The sequence below is a fragment of the Sebastes fasciatus genome, chromosome 15 (genome assembly GCF_043250625.1).
Source record: "Sebastes fasciatus isolate fSebFas1 chromosome 15, fSebFas1.pri, whole genome shotgun sequence".
Classification (NCBI taxonomy): domain Eukaryota; kingdom Metazoa; phylum Chordata; class Actinopteri; order Perciformes; family Sebastidae; genus Sebastes; species Sebastes fasciatus.
The window spans coordinates 17,843,967-17,859,539 of NC_133809.1; the positions used below are offsets into that span (position 1 = coordinate 17,843,967).

Below are 15,573 nucleotides of genomic sequence, written 5' to 3' on the forward strand. Positions count from 1 at the left end.
AGAGAAATATTAGGACGAGCAGGAGGAGCATCTCATTAATGCATAATCAAACATGGCTCCCTTTGCATTCTTCTATAAAGTGATTTGAGCATTTAATGGGACCTTCAGTGTTAACCCCACCACGTCAACTTCAGTATTAACATTTTTATTTGGTCTGAGCGTCGGAGGCCACCCTGCTCATTACACTACAGCTCCGCTGTGTAAACAGAGAGCAGCATGAAAGGCTGCGAGGGGCCCCTGCATGCCTGTGGGAGTGCGGGGCGTACTTCATGGTTTATGCTTGAAAAAGAGCCATAATCTTCCAGCTAATCTCGGGCTTGGGGTGGAATTCCCCTCGCATGGAGCTTTTCAGGAGAGCTGCCATACGCTATGTTGACTATGCTGGTTTTAAAAACTGGGTAAGCTATATGAAGATAAACATATGGATTGAGGAATTTAGTAATTTATTTTCCCATCTCTCTCGATGTAGTAAGTTCTAATAATGTAACAACATTGTCTTCACAACTTCAGTTGATATTTAGTTATAGATAGAGATAACCAACGTGGCCCTCCATAATAATAATCTAATTAAAGTTGTATTGCAAGGACTAAACATTTACACACAGTTAAATACTTTTTGGGGGTCTTAAAGCAACTACTGCCCCCTAGTGCTTCACATGGGCAATGTCTGAATGTACAAACCTCATTCACAATTAGAAGAAATCCTGTAAATTACAGTGAAAACCACTCTGACAGCAATTTATGGCCGCAGTTAGCTGCTCATTTCTGGGGGAAGGTCAACAGTTTCAATCTAACATGTGACTGTGTGTATTATCCTAATATAATAACCTGCAACAATGTTTATTTAATCATGCACAGCGGAAAAAGGGCAACAGCAAAAGCACACCAAGTCTTGTGTTTGTAGTGTCCCGCAGTTTACTGAGCTGTAAACTCTGGACTTTCACTGTGTTTTGCATAAAAAAACAGAACACAAACATTTGCAAGACTAATTCTCAACCTCAAACATCCAAATGAATATCAAGAACCCACGGTTCAGTCCCTTCTGGTTCTAACTCATTCTATTAAAGATAACAATCTGTTATGTCTGTGCTTGCACCTGTCTGCCATCTATCTTTGCAGCCCTATAAATTACATAGATCAATGAAACTGCTGATATTATCTAAACGTGGTTTTATAGTGTGAAAAAAACAAGTTTGACAATGGTTTCACTTTTCATTTTGTTTACTCCAATCACCATATCAGAACAGTGCTGTATTAGAACCTATTTTTCTTATACAAAAATGTTAAAAAATAGTGCAGAAATGAAGATACATTGAATATTATACAGACTGATTTCCATGTGGTAAAAAGGGGGGTACACTGATTACTGTATGCACCAATATCACCATACAAACTCAGACTTTTCTCCGGATGTGCAGGATGTGGATGTCTGGACTACTAAACTCTGGGTCTTGCTTTTCTGAAGGGATCTCCTCACAGTTGAAGTTTTGTTGTAGCAACTAAAAGATGACACAAAAAAACACAATGACTCACTGAGGGGTGATGCCATATATATCTGCTTCTTAATAATAATTTACCTATTTCTTAGTATTTACAAATGGAACACACAGTTGGGCTCTCACCTCAAAAAACTGCCTTTCCACTTTTGGGTTGACGCCCTCCGTGCGCTGCTCATAGCAACAAATAATGCAGGTTTCTGGTCCAGAGAGCAGCTTCAAGCTCTCCACCAGTGGAACTATAGACTGTGTGGAGATAAATGATAAATGATAATGATCAAGAAGAGAAATACAATGCTACAGTTAAAGTTGGTTCTGTATTGAAATGTTGGTGATACAGAGCATTTTCGCGAAGGGTCATGTTTAGATTGAAAAGCCTAAGTAGAAAATAGGGCTGTCCTCGCCAAAGAAATTCTTAGTCAGCTAACCCTTATTTGATTTTTTGTCCACTAATCGATTAGCTGACTAAAGTTACAGTGTGTAGGATTTGCCAGCGTCTAATGGTGTGGTTGCAGATTGCAACCAACTGAGTACCCGGCCTCTCACTCCTCCTTTTCCAAGACTGTGGTAACGTGAGCCGCCGAGTGCAAAATCGCGGTAATGCCATTCGCCTCGCTCAGAGGCCATCCTTACCATAATAACACTACTTTAGGAGCAATGGAAGTCAGACGGTTTCACAAGCGGGTCAGAGAACTACGGTGGCCTTCAGGTAACGTAAAAGCGTGAAAGCCTCTCTCTAGAGCCAGTGTTTGGTTTTGGTTTATATTACATTTCTGCTAATAGATCCCCTGAACACTGTTCCTTTAATGGCGTGTGATTTTACATTTTGTAAGAGACATTTATGATATTTTCTGTTTACTTCGTTATCCAAAAGTGAAAAAAAAAAAAAAATCTAAAAAGGAAGTCTAATGCAAGCTTATATTTTCTATTACACGCTGGCCCTTTAATCGACAGATCTGTAAATCTGAATCACACAAAAGCGCCACTTTAAGTTTTGTGTATACCAGAGATGTGCTCATAAGTTTCTTGGTCATTCAGCATGAAAAAAATGACTACTCGACTAAGATGACCGATTAGTCGACTAATCGACTAAGAGGGGGCCTTATGAGTAAATTACCTGCTCATAATAGATGCAATCTGCCATAAGAACATAATGTGGGGGAGGCTGGAAGTCAGACACATCTTCACCCCTTTCAGGAGAGTAGAAATCAAAGAGTTAATATTTGACACTTGCAATATGTTGAACATGCAGCTTATACTGTATGAGTGAAATCCAAATAAAACGAAATATAAGTACAAACCATTGCAGTACCTTTGCAGTAACTGATCCACTACTGATGAGTGCCTGGTTTTCCTGGATGTTCACCCTGAGCAAGGTCTGCAAATCCTCCAGGTCTGTCACAGTAACTGCAGCTCTATGGGATTTAACACACACAGCAATGAAAACAGTCTTTTGGCTTTCTATATGTTATTAATTGTAATCATTAAAGGCTGTTGTCCACTCACTGCAAAGCAAGGGAGTACAAGCAGCTAGCTAGTAGTTAAACTGCTGTAGGCTATATTAATATTTAAACGACAGAGTACACAAACTAAGGAGTTATCAATTCAATTTGCTTTAGTGGCATGACTGTCAGGTGAACAATATTGCCAAAGCGTCAATTCAATAATAAATACAAAATTAAAAAAAAGAACAAAATAAAAACAAAAACATATATATGTATATATATATATATACAATTCATTAAGCAAATTACATGCATGTAAATGGAAGAAAACAATAAAGAAGTAATTCATGTTTGTTGTGTCAATAAAACAAACAAATAAAAAACAATTAATAACAATATATTGCAATATCAAAGGATAAATGTAAAAAAACAAAAACAAAAACATGAAGTAGAGGAGTAAATAAAAGGCAGAGTGTGTTGTTGTTGTCTCTTAGGCTGTGACATGCACTGACATATGCTGAGTTATCTAAAGAAGTAATTCATGTTTGCTGTATCAATAAAACAAACAAACAAACAAATAAAAAACAATTAATAACAATATATTGCAATTTCAAAAGATAAATGTAAAAAAAAAAAAAAAAACATGAAGTAGAGGAGTGAATAAAAGGCAGAGTGTGAGTTACATCTATTATGTGTTGTTGTTGTTGTGGTTGTCTCTCAGGCTGTGACATGCACTGACATATCCTGAGTTATCTAAAGAAGTAATTCATGTTTGCTGTGTCAATAAAACAAACAAACAAACAAACAAACAAACAAATAAAAAACAATTAATAACAATATATTGCAATTTCAAAGGATAAATGTAAAAAAAAGTAGAGGAGTGAATAAAAGGCAGAGTGTGAGTTACATCTATTATGTGTTGTTGTGGTTGTCTCTCAGGCTGAGACATGAGTAATCTCTCACCCCAGTGTTGCAGCCATCAGACCAACGACTCCTGTCCCAGCTCCTAACTCCACAACTCTCCTGCCGGTCCACACGCTCACTCCTGAGGACGGATCATTGAACTGTTTGGTCTCTAAATATTTAGCCAGAACGATAGCCGCATCCCAAACAACACAGCCGACGTCTCCTAGGTAGCACTGCTTCACCTTCAGGGTGCACCCGTCGTTTTTCTCAATTTCTCTCACAAAATAATCAGCCTCATCTGTATCAGCAGCCATGTTGGCAGCAACAGGAAGAAACGAGTAGATGACTTCCGGTAGGATTGTTTTCCAGAATAAAAGCATAACCTCTACTCATTCTCTGTTAGAGCACTACAAAATTGGAACTCACTTCCCACCCATATTAAAGATATACATACATACTCCACTTTTACATCCAAGTTAAAAACATGGTTTGCCGACAATTACACCTGCATACACTAACATATGGCTGTGTGTTATTTGCGTCATGATCATGGATGCTGCCTGTCTATACGTGCTGTCTGTCTGCATCCCTGAATGTGATTGTACTGATGTTTTATTGTATGTTTCGATTATATGTGCTGTCTCTGCATGATTGTACTGATGCTTTACTGTTCTCTTTTATCTTTATTGATCTATCTTGTTTCTTCTCTGTCTTAACTCTTTCCTTTTAATCAATGTGCTGTAATGTATTGTTCTTTTTAGGGTGCCTATTGTCATCGGGCCGGGGACTACAGCTGGATATTAGCCATGTTGGCTAAAGCTTCCCTTTTTACTGTTATTGCTACAGTCAATTAATTGGGATTGTCCACGATATAATAAACTAATAAACTAAACTAAACCTCTACTCAACTTGTAATATTTATTGTATATGCAGTACATTCAGTTCTTGCATACAGATTACCAATATAGTGCAGTCAACATTATAGTTTACACAGTGATGAAAGTCAGGACTATTTTGAACAATATGTGCTGAATAACACTATGTTATATGTGATTTCAGAGGATTCTTTGCACCCGTGTAGTCAAAGTCAGCACCACTGGTACATTTGATGGTGTGTAAACACACACACACGGATAAACTTTCTCAACCCCGTGCTCCCCAGAGTGAGAGGAGATGTGGTTGAGGAAGTCATTGTAAATCAGGGAGAGGAAGCAGACGAGGATGAGAGTAAAGGTAGTGCTTCTAGAGAGGAAGAAGAGTCAGGGCTATAGTGCACTGAAAGAACAGACATTATACATAACAGAAAACTTCATTTTTGCACAAGAACACATTATTAAAAATGCAACTACTCATTCTGTAAAACACTGTCTGTGGTAATATTTATTCTAATAAAAAAAATTGGTAGACCTTCAGCAGTCAGTATACAACTTTTTTTTACTTTACTTTGACCTTATTGTCCACCTTAGTGGTAATTTGTCTTTGGCTTCTCTAGTACATGAAAGATAAATTCAAACATGACATGAAATTCAAACATTAAAAACATACAGTCGGCAAATCACTCTGCACTGTTACAAAACATACAACAACAAACGTACAATTGTGCAAATGGGTAGGAAACAGCAGCAACAGATGGGGATAAGTTACATCTTTAAAAATACTTAAGGTCTTCCCTAGTGCAGTCGTTTTGCATTCAGTACCTGTATGGCATGGGGAATAAAAGACATCTTATATATGTTACGGCTCGCCCTCGGGACCCTAAATTGACAACCAGACGGGAGCAGCTCAAATTCAGAGTTTAGTGGGTGTGAAGCATCTACAGATATCTGTCTGGCCTTCCTGAGTACTGCTCTATCAAATATGTCACAGAGCTGTCTTTGTGGCTTGCCAACCACCTTCCCTGCAATCTTAACAATTTTGGAAAGCTTGTTTTTGTTCTTCCCACTCAAGTTGCCATACCAAGCAGTCATATTAAACTGTAAGATGCTTTCAACCAGGCCCCTGTATGCCATCTCAAGTATGACATAAAGTGTTACAACTCTTATATTATCTTAAAATGTTCTTATTTTATTATATGCTATATTGATAGAGACTAAGGTATGGCAAGTCAACAGTCCTACAGGCCTCCACCACAAGGCACTTACATACACACAAATATTTTCAGAATAAGGTCATGGTCTTGACCTCAAAGTCTACCACAGGCTACAGTTGTGAGCTCTATTTCATAGCTGCTTCCTCTTTCATTCAAATCTTCCTCTTTACTCATGTTAGTTCCTCTTCTTGCCATTCTTAACCTTTTGGATAGCTGTTACCTTTGTTACCTAACCTATATTCTAACATTATTGTCTACTGGCAACGAATGAACAAATCTAAGTAGGGTATTTCTGTGCAACATAAACATTGAATTGTGTAAACAGATTTTTTTGGTTTTGTTGGTGGTTTGCTTATATTGTCAATTCATACATCCCAAAAAAGTAACAAAATCAATCATACAAATACAACTATACCCTGATAATAAATGTCACTGTATTCACTGTTCTCATCAACACCATTTCCATTTCTCTGTCTATGCGCCTCCAATAGGCATTGGTCTACAATTAAGTAAAATGTGCTTTCATTTCATTCATGGTCTCTCTCTTTTTTATGATATGAAGAAAGTGAAAAACACAGTTTCAAATGTAAATTAATTTACAACATCTTCATCAGAATCTGTGCCCAGAGCGTTAGAGCGCCCTCTACTGATCATACAAATAACTTTATTAGATGTAAAGTTAATGTGGGTTACAAAAACATAATGTTACTCTGCTTTATAGGTAGACGAGTCTTTAGGGTTTTGCTAAATAGGGTTCAACAAATCTCCAGTTACATGGGTCAAAGAGTCTATATGTGTTGGTAGCTAAGGTAACGGTTTAGGGTAGGGGTCAGCAACCTGCGGCTCCCTCTCCAGTGGCTCCCTGTGTATTTTTAAAAATGGAAATTAATAACAATGAATAATAAGTCATAGTATTGAGAATTAAGTCATAATATTATAAAGTAGTAAATTTACGTGTTATTTCTTGTAAAGTTATGACTTTATTCTCGTAATATTATGACTTTTTACTTGTAAAGTTACGACTTTATTCTCGTAATATTATGATTTTTTACTCGTAAAGTTACGACTTTATTCTCGTAATATTATGACTTTTTTTCTTGTAAAGTTACGACTTTATTCTCATAATATTATGACTTTTTTTCTTGTAAAGTTACGACTTTATTCTCGTAATATTATGACTTTTTTCTCATAAAGTTACGACTTTATTCTCGTAAAATTACGACTTTTTTTCTCTTAAAGTTACGACTTTATTCTCGTAATATTACGTATTTTTTCTGTAAATCTCAGATTTTTTGTCCTTTTTCATAAAGTTATGACTTTATTCTCGTAATATTACGTCTTTTTTCTGTAAATCTCAGATTTTTTGTCCTTTTTCATAAAGTTACGACTTTATTCTCGTAATATTACGTATTTTTTCTGTAAATCTCAGATTTTTTGTCCTTTTTCATAAAGTTACGACTTTATTCTCGTAATATTACGTCTTTTTTCTGTAAATCTCAGATTTTTTGTCCCTCAATGTGGCCCTAATACTCCGTAGTAAATTTGCTCTTTGGCCCTCACTGCATTAGACTTATAATTAATGTTTTATTTATCAATTCATTATTATAATTATATTAATTATGTGTTGGTAGCTAATGTAACGGTTTAGGGTGACGTCACTGACATGCGCAGATGCTAGATGCTCGGACTGGACATGATCGCGCGCGTATTTCAGATTCCACTAGTAGCTAGCTAACGATAGCTCGTATAGCTCATATAGGCGTAAACGAGGGCTCATTTGATCGCAGTCTACTATTATTTTTGTTACTAGCATTTCCAGTTACAGATATATTAATTAGTTTGTTAATGTACCTCTGCTTTTAGGATGTTTTAAGATGTTTCGTAGCAGCACAGAGGAGGTAGGAGACACCCCGGACTGTGGACAGACATGGGGGGTGTCCCCGACGGACAGAAGCGGACTAAATGAAACCACCTCGTACGGTCCCGCTTCAGCTTCCTCCGGTTCTTCACACCAGAGTTTAGATGAAGGCAGTATGAGCTCCAGCCGTGGTCCATCTCTCCCCAGAGTGGCCTCAGGTGATGTCGCTGATAGCCAGTCATTTAAGATAACACTGACAACGTTAGCATCTGTTACTGTCACAACAATGACTACAAAATGACGTCAGAGAGAGAGACAGTGACATGTAATAGAGACATTTATGGTATTAAATTCTCTAATGTCTGAATTTGTTTTGATAGTGGATCATAGAAGGATAATGGGGTCACATTTGTAATACTAAAACCCTTTTCTCTGGGCAGGGCACTGCAGTATAATACAATACAATACATGGTTGGAAAAAGGGGGAGTCCAAGGCACTCTTCTGGCAAAAAATAAAAAACCCTTTATTCAATTGGCTATTTCATGATGCAATGCTAAAAACAATGCTGGTACATATAAGATAGGGTAACAACCCACACGTAGCGGCACAAACAGCCTTCTTCAGGTTGTAACCCTCAGCACACAGCTTTCCCTTTTATGAGTACACAGACAATTGATGATTGCAAACACCTGAGCAAGAGGCCAATAAACTCTCAGGTGACAAGTGCCAAATGTGGTCACTAGATGGCTCTACAGGATGTCAAGAAGCAGAGAAAATAATGAAAATAAAATAAGAAAACAATACAATCATGGTTGGAAATTAGCACCAGCCAAATGCTAGTAAAATATGCAAGTGGCTGCTAGATTTGCTTCACTGACCAGACAAAAAAATAATAGTAATCTACAGAGTGGCTGGTAGATTTTGAAATCTACCAAACAAAAAACTTAATTTCCAACACTGAATACAATAAAAATAAATCTTTATTGTTTTGTCTTTGGCTCATCAAACACAGGAAACAACAGCATAGACAGGTTATGTTACACATTAAAACAGTTCATGTCTGTGGCTTAGATCTGTTCAGTCACCTTCTTGAGTTAAGAATATTGATGGTACTTGGGATGAAGGATTTTTAAAACACATTTTTAGTTGCCGGAGGGACTCTATAGCGCCTACAGGAGCTCAAGAGCTCAACCTGGCTGAAGAGAGGATGGGAGCTATCCGCCAGGATTGACTTCCTTTTCTGTAAAAAGTTGAGTCAAGGGCTTTCGGAGTTTACCAACTATTTTGCTTGCCATTGACACAATCATAGAGAGTTTATTATTATATCTACAGTTTAGGTGACCGTACCAGGTAGGAAGGTGAAAGGTTAAAACACACACTATACTAATTCTAAAATCTGCTGACTGACACCGAGGCCATTAAGTTTCCTTAGAAGATACAGTCGCTGTGAGCATCTCTGTATTTTCTGAGAAGCTCACCTGGGTGTCTAGCACTGTACCGAGGAATTTAAAGTTTTCCACAGTTTCAACATGTTGGCCATCAAGTGAAACTAATAAGTAATTGTGTCAGTAATAATATGACACAAACCCTCTCCTCATATCTTGTCTTGACACAGGTCAGTTACATCACAGCTTCAGGTTAGGCAGGATAAATTCATCACTCCTTGCATCCACCTCGGACAGCTCCTCCCTACGCAGCCGTGGAGGAACACCAAAACACAGGAGGACCCCGGGGTCTGCTGGGGCCACTGGCACACACCCAGCACGGACACCACTCACTGATCCCACCGGTAATTCAGCCCTAGATCCTGTTTGAATATGTCAACATGGCTGATTTCTTATTCTGGTTTCTGTGTTTTTGCAGCAACAAGTTGCTCCTCTGCGACCACAACCTCGGGTGCCACTGTGATTGTGGCGGTGGTTGAAGGGCGCGGTTTGGCCCGGGGAGAGATTGGCATGGCCAGTCTCAACTTGAAATATCCAGAGCTTGTACTCTCGCAGTTTGCGGACACTGGGACGTATGCCAAGGTAAGCCATGCATTATCAAAAGCTATAGCCTTTGCATGCTCGATTGGCTGTTAATCATGGCTAGACTCAGCAGAGACTCTAAAATAAAGGGGACTCCTGTCTCATTCATATGTTACTCTTCTGAAGGTCATAACCAAGATTCACATCGTGGTGCCACTGGAAATACTGATGCCAGACACAGCCAGTGAGAAGGGGAAGGGGACAAAGCTGTTCAACCTCATCACAGAGAACTTCCCGGTACCAATGCAGTATAGCTGTTATGAGTAAAACACACAATTCATTCAAACAAATACCCACTTTTAACGCAGAATGTACACTCATGCTCATACACTCACTCTTGTTTTGTTGGGACCTGGTGCACCTATTGACACTTGTTCTTGTTAAACTGCAAGTGTGAAGTAATATTTGGATTTTATTATGTGTTTTTGTCAGGGAGTAGCTTTCACAGCTATCCAAAGGAAGTATTTTAACGAGAGGAAAGGACTGGAGTACATCCAGCAGCTGTGTGCTCCAGAATTTGGCACCGTCCTCATGGAAGTGCAAGCTAAGTACGCCACTGAGTACAATAATATATAGAAATAGATCTGCTGTGACACTATTTTTTTATTACCAAGTGTCATGATTTGTTCAGGTATTATTGCCTAGCAGCAGCAGCTGCTTTGCTGAAATATTTAGAGTTCATCCAGAACTCCGTCTACGCCTCCAAGTCTCTCAAAGTGAGCTTTAAAGGCAGTGAACAGACAACGATGATTGACTCGGCGTCTGCTGCTAACTTGGAGTTGGTGGTCAATAACAGAGACCACAGGTAAGAGGGCAAGACTATGACAGCGTCGTGTTTGTATGTGTAGTGCTTGTATAATCATGTACAGTAAGTGTTCAGTCTCTGCTTATCTGTGTATACTGTAGGAGCGAGCATACTCTTTTAGGGGTGCTTAACCATACTAAAACGCCTGGTGGTGCCAGAAGGTTGCGCTCCAATATTCTGGAGCCTCTGGTCGATGTGGACACCATCAACATACGCTTGGACACCATACAAGAGCTGCTGCAGGACGAGGAGCTCTTCTTTGGTCTGAAGAATGGTCAGAAATAAGCACTAACCTTTTTTAATCACACATTAAATAATGTACATACTGGAGATGGGAGCATGACACAGTATATGAATATGTGTTCTTTTGCACTCCTCAGCCATAGGTCATTTCCTTGACATTGACCAGCTGCTCTCTGTTCTTGTCCAAATCCCAAAGCAGGAAACGGTACGTACAGTACTTTCAGTACTCATGATTGCACAAGATGATTTCATAGCAGTGGAATTTCTTGTCATGAAGTGAATTCATGTGTGTGTGCGTGTGTGCTTTAAAATGCTTAACTAACTAAATGCCCAAATGCTGTGCACTTTTCAGTACTATTGCTGTATTTCAACAGGTTCAGGTTGCTGAAGCAAAGATTACACACGTCATTCAACTGAAACACACATTGGACCTGGTGCCACGGTTAAGGGTCTGTGAGATTTGTTCATCTTACAGCCATAGATAGTTGTACTAATTGTTATTTAGTTAGAATGCAAATACTAAGTCCTTTAAGCATTAAATGTTATGAACAGATGGTGTTGAAGAACTGCAACACAGCTCTGCTCAAGGCATACAGCACCTCCCTGGAAGACAACAGGTACCAAGCATTGTGTATATGTCAGATATACACTTACTATCACATACTATCTACAGACATCTTCCGCTGTGTATATCTGTGTCTGCTTCAGGTTTGACATGATCCTAGAGCAGATCAAGACAGTGATCAATGAGGACACTACCTACCTGAAGGGGAGCCTGAACATGCGCACCCAGAAGTGTTACGCTGTCCGCCCCAACATCAACGAGTTCCTCGACATTGCACGCAGAGCCTACACTGAGATAGTGGACGACATTGCAGGTGTGTGTTCTGGCCGTTTGCGTAATATCTTTGGTTTGTATATAGTATTTAAACAACAAAGCTTACTGAATGGCATTGTGTTGAACAGGGCTAGTGAACCAGATGGGGGAGAAATATGGTTTTCCAATGCGTACCAGCTTCAGCACAGCTCGAGGTTTCTTCATCCAGATGAAGCTTGAAGGAGTGGTCCTGCCTGAAGGGAAACTCCCCCCTGAGTTTATCAAGGTATAGTCCACTAAAGGCAGGGATTGGGACAACACTGAGAGCTAACGGATTCACTAAGAACAGAAACAAATTAAATGAAATGAGCAGCTGAGTTTCTGCCACCACAGGTCACCAAGCATAAGAACAACTACGGCTTCACTATAGCTGACCTGATGAAGATGAATGACCGCTGCGACGAGGCCCTGAGGGAGATCTTTCACATGTCCTATGTGTGAGGATATCATGATCCCATGACTTACAAACGTGCACAGTAATGTATTGTAGGCACTTAATTACACTGTGCTGAATATTGAAAGACAGAATGTTTTCTCCTCGACTAAAGAAATCTTAGTTGGGTAATCGTGGGACTTCCTTGAGTAATTAGTTGTTTAAATCTGTCAAATTGTTTCGCTGGCACTTTTTTTTCATTCCACAGAGGAATGTGATTATGCAGAAAAGTTCAAAGCTTATCTGGTAATATTCTTTTGATGCCAGAGATGTAAAAACTGACTTTTAATCCCTAGATAAAAGGCCACAAAAATAATTTCTTGGCTGACAAAGACCTTAACCACCAATTACTCATTTAAAGGGGGCACTGCAAGTTTCTACTTTTCTCTATCCAAGCAAGTTTTATTGATTTATATAAATTTAATGTGTTCTACTTTTTGTCCACCAGAGGGTGGTGTTTGTTAGCTAATTTTCCTCCAGTGCTATGCCCATGCAGCATCGAACCTGTCTCCTTACAGGGTGATATGTCAACTTCTGAGCACCATCCACGAGCACATCCACTGCCTTTACAAGCTCTCTGATGCCGTATCCATGCTGGACATGTTGCTGTCACTGGCCAACGCATGCACCATCTCAGACTATGGTAAGTATGAATCACTGTTGATTTCCACGTCAGTCAAACTGTCAAATTAGCCTCGGAGAAGTCTGATCTGTTGTCTGAGGGAGTGCTGTGTGCACACAAGGCAGCACCCAGCCGACGTCACACATGACAGCCAGAAACTGAGCTGGCAGCTCTGCTGGCCTCAGTTCTTTTTTGTGTGTGTGTTGGTCGTGGGCAGCACCAGCCCGATCAGCCACGTGGGTGGCGAGCGCTGGCCCTCAGCTGTCTGAAAGCGTATCTCCATAGACATGTGCTGACTGCCTGCCCCCCTCTATCCCAGCCAGCTTGTACTCAGATTACCCTTGTTACATAAGTGTGCACTGGAGTGCTGTATTTACTGAGACAAATCTACCCAGCAGAGGAGCTAGTTGGCTGTAACCGCTGCACACACCTCTCTCAAAAATCAGCTTTTATTTTATTGTGACACACCTTTCAGTTAAACAGCTAGCAATTAATAATTTGATTTAATGACATTTTGATTATCCCATGAAATGCAGGAACGAGACTTATTATATATAAACAATACACCAACAAATAGATGTCTTTTTGATTGTTGCTTTTTTTTCTGCTGTGTCTGCCAGTGCGCCCAGAGTTCACAGACACGCTGGCCATCAAGCAGGGTCGTCACCCCATTCTGGAGCGGATGGTTGGACAGGAGCCTGTGTCGAACAATAGCTACATCTCCGAGGGCAGCAACTTTGTCATCATCACTGGACCCAACATGAGCGGCAAATCCACTTACCTCAAACAGGTGGCGCTGTGTCAGATCATGGCTCAGATAGGTTAGCAAGCAAACCTTTCAGCTTCACATGAATTTGGAGTGCAAGGCCGCACAGTGCTAGGCATGGACTTGGCTTTGTTTTTGAGTAACGCCCTTGCATTGTTTTTCCAGGTTCTTTTGTCCCAGCTGAGTATGCCTCTTTTCGTGTTGCTGATCAGATTTTCACCAGAATTGGTGTGGATGATGATTTTGAAACTAACTCTTCCACCTTCATGTTGGAAATGAAGGAGGTATATACTTGTTTTTTTAGCAGTTGGGCTGCTCACATTCTTTAATTACATATATGAGGGATATAAATCATTATGATTGACTGCATATCTACTCCCAAAGATCTCTTACATAATCCACAACGTAAGTGACAGGTCCTTGATCATCATAGACGAGTTGGGGCGTGGTACCAGTGCTGAGGAGGGCATCGGCATCTGCCACTCGGTCTGTGAGTTCCTCCTTAGCCTCAAGGTAAAGCATAAAATTATACAACCCTGCACTGACACTCCTTTCTCTTAAATGAAAACCAGATAAATCAGATTCCTATGCGCTATCTTTATCATTTAATGTGCTTTGTCTGTTGCGTTACACCTCCTGGGTAAACAGTAAAGCAGTAAAGTAAATACGGGAACAGCGTGTTTTTCCCAGTGTTTTAATGTTCAAGGTGTGTGCTGTTTTCCTGGCTGTTTGCAGGCGTTCACCCTGTTTGCTACACACTATCTTGAGCTGTGCCAACTAGAGTCTCTTTATCCCAACGTGGAGAACCAGCACATGGAGGTTCAGCACACACGCAGTGGTGACACTGGCGCAGAGAGCGTTGTGTATACGTACTTGCTGAATCGAGGGTGCTCTGAAGAAAGACATTATGGTACAGAATCAGTGAAATCTTAAATACAATCCTGTTGAGACTGGTCATGAAATTAGTTACAGAGCTTGTTTTTGCTCTTCTAGGTCTGAGAGCAGCAGAAATGACTGCGCTTCCTTCAAGCATAATTCAAGAGGCGAAGATGATTGCCTCTAAAGTTAGCCAGCAGCTTTTGGTATGGTTCATGAAGGTCAACTTTGTGTCCATCTTTGGTACCTCAACGTGCTCTGTGGACCTTTTATATTTACAGTACATTTTAGCTTTTATAGCATGTACCACATTTGTACAACAGTGTCGAGCTTTAATTTACAAAAAAAACAATACTTTACCCTGAGAGAGTCAAATGTTGTGCCATGGCCTCTCATGACAGATAGCACAAATATCTGTGTGTCCCATAAATAATCCTGCTTTATATCAGAGAAGTGCTGAGTAAAGAGACAAGACCCATGGTGTGGTTTATTATTGCTCTAGGCCAAACATCACAGTGATCCAGAGACACAGAGGCAGAGAGCTGTGTACCACCTGGCCACCCGCTTGCTGCAGACTGCCAGAAACTCCAGACTGGACCCAGACAGCTTGCGTATGTATCTGAAGGGCCTGAAGAAGCAGTATGAGGCAGAGCTGCAGGCAGCAGGGCAGCCAGCGTCCATTGACACAGAGGAGGAATAACTGGTTCAGCCCGGTGAGGCCTGAAAGTATGAGTATCATTAATGGGCACATTGTGTGTTTGTTCCTGTATTGTGATTAACTTATTTGATATTAAATATATATATTGAATTCCAGTGTTCATGGGTTTCTTTTTGGCCAGTCTATTAAAAACAGTATAATTCCACGTTAATTTTTTTTTTAAATGCCATGTAAAATATTGTAGCAGAATATGTGTTAAATAGAATAAAAAATACTTTATTGTCTGCTTTTCGCGTACAAAAGGCAGAAATGTGTCTTTGGTTCGCATGTGCAAAACAGCTATTAAAAGGATACATTAAAACACAACATATCACATCCAGATAGGACACATTAAAACACATTCACATAAAAACACAATACACTAATAGAAGCTATAATGGGTTATTCTATGTTTATAATTTTGATTTTTTT

At 39.7% G+C, this 15,573-nt stretch overlaps 2 protein-coding genes across 3 annotated transcripts; one reads left to right on the forward strand and one right to left on the reverse strand.

Moving 5' to 3' along the window:
• Nucleotides 1–1,203: 1,203 nt before the first annotated feature.
• vcpkmt (valosin containing protein lysine (K) methyltransferase) lies at nucleotides 1,204–4,190 on the reverse strand. Its single transcript, XM_074660084.1, has 5 exons — nucleotides 3,905–4,190; nucleotides 2,798–2,911; nucleotides 2,614–2,686; nucleotides 1,623–1,742; nucleotides 1,204–1,499 (listed from the first exon to the last, which is right to left on the reverse strand). The coding sequence occupies exons 1-5, from the start codon at nucleotides 4,159–4,161 to the stop codon at nucleotides 1,395–1,397; spliced, it is 669 nt and encodes a 222-aa protein (XP_074516185.1). The 5' UTR covers nucleotides 4,162–4,190; the 3' UTR covers nucleotides 1,204–1,394.
• A 3,491-nt stretch (nucleotides 4,191–7,681) lies between these two features.
• Nucleotides 7,682–15,252, forward strand: msh4 (mutS homolog 4). 2 transcript variants are annotated; one of them, XM_074661191.1, is made up of 20 exons: nucleotides 7,682–8,012; nucleotides 9,411–9,584; nucleotides 9,659–9,822; nucleotides 9,949–10,059; nucleotides 10,255–10,370; nucleotides 10,454–10,627; nucleotides 10,729–10,901; nucleotides 11,008–11,075; nucleotides 11,245–11,319; nucleotides 11,423–11,487; nucleotides 11,579–11,748; nucleotides 11,837–11,973; nucleotides 12,081–12,184; nucleotides 12,699–12,823; nucleotides 13,423–13,623; nucleotides 13,734–13,852; nucleotides 13,953–14,081; nucleotides 14,304–14,478; nucleotides 14,562–14,650; nucleotides 14,947–15,252. In XM_074661191.1, exons 1-20 carry the CDS (start codon nucleotides 7,811–7,813, stop codon nucleotides 15,142–15,144), a joined length of 2,769 nt encoding a protein of 922 aa, XP_074517292.1. In that variant the 5' UTR covers nucleotides 7,682–7,810; the 3' UTR covers nucleotides 15,145–15,252. The 2 variants fall into 2 exon arrangements, with proteins under 2 accessions (XP_074517292.1, XP_074517293.1); XM_074661192.1 differs by lacking the exon at nucleotides 10,454–10,627.
• The last annotated feature ends 321 nt before the right edge of the window (nucleotides 15,253–15,573 follow it).

Excerpts from the sequence above, each read along its gene's own strand:
- msh4 (XM_074661191.1), top strand. The coding sequence starts at position 7,811 with ATGTTTCGTAGCAGCACAGAGGAGGTAGGAGACACCCCGGACTGTGGA. Across the intron at positions 11,974-12,080 it reads TCCCCCCTGAGTTTATCAAG|GTCACCAAGCATAAGAACAA; the intron begins GTATAGTCCACT and ends CTGCCACCACAG. Across the intron at positions 12,824-13,422 it reads ATGCACCATCTCAGACTATG|TGCGCCCAGAGTTCACAGAC; the intron begins GTAAGTATGAAT and ends TGTGTCTGCCAG.
- vcpkmt (XM_074660084.1), bottom strand. The coding sequence starts at position 4,161 with ATGGCTGCTGATACAGATGAGGCTGATTATTTTGTGAGAGAAATTGAG. Across the intron at positions 2,687-2,797 it reads ACTGCAAAGGTACTGCAATG|GGGTGAAGATGTGTCTGACT; the intron begins GTTTGTACTTAT and ends CTCTCCTGAAAG. Across the intron at positions 1,743-2,613 it reads ATTGCATCTATTATGAGCAG|TCTATAGTTCCACTGGTGGA; the intron begins GTAATTTACTCA and ends ATCTCCACACAG.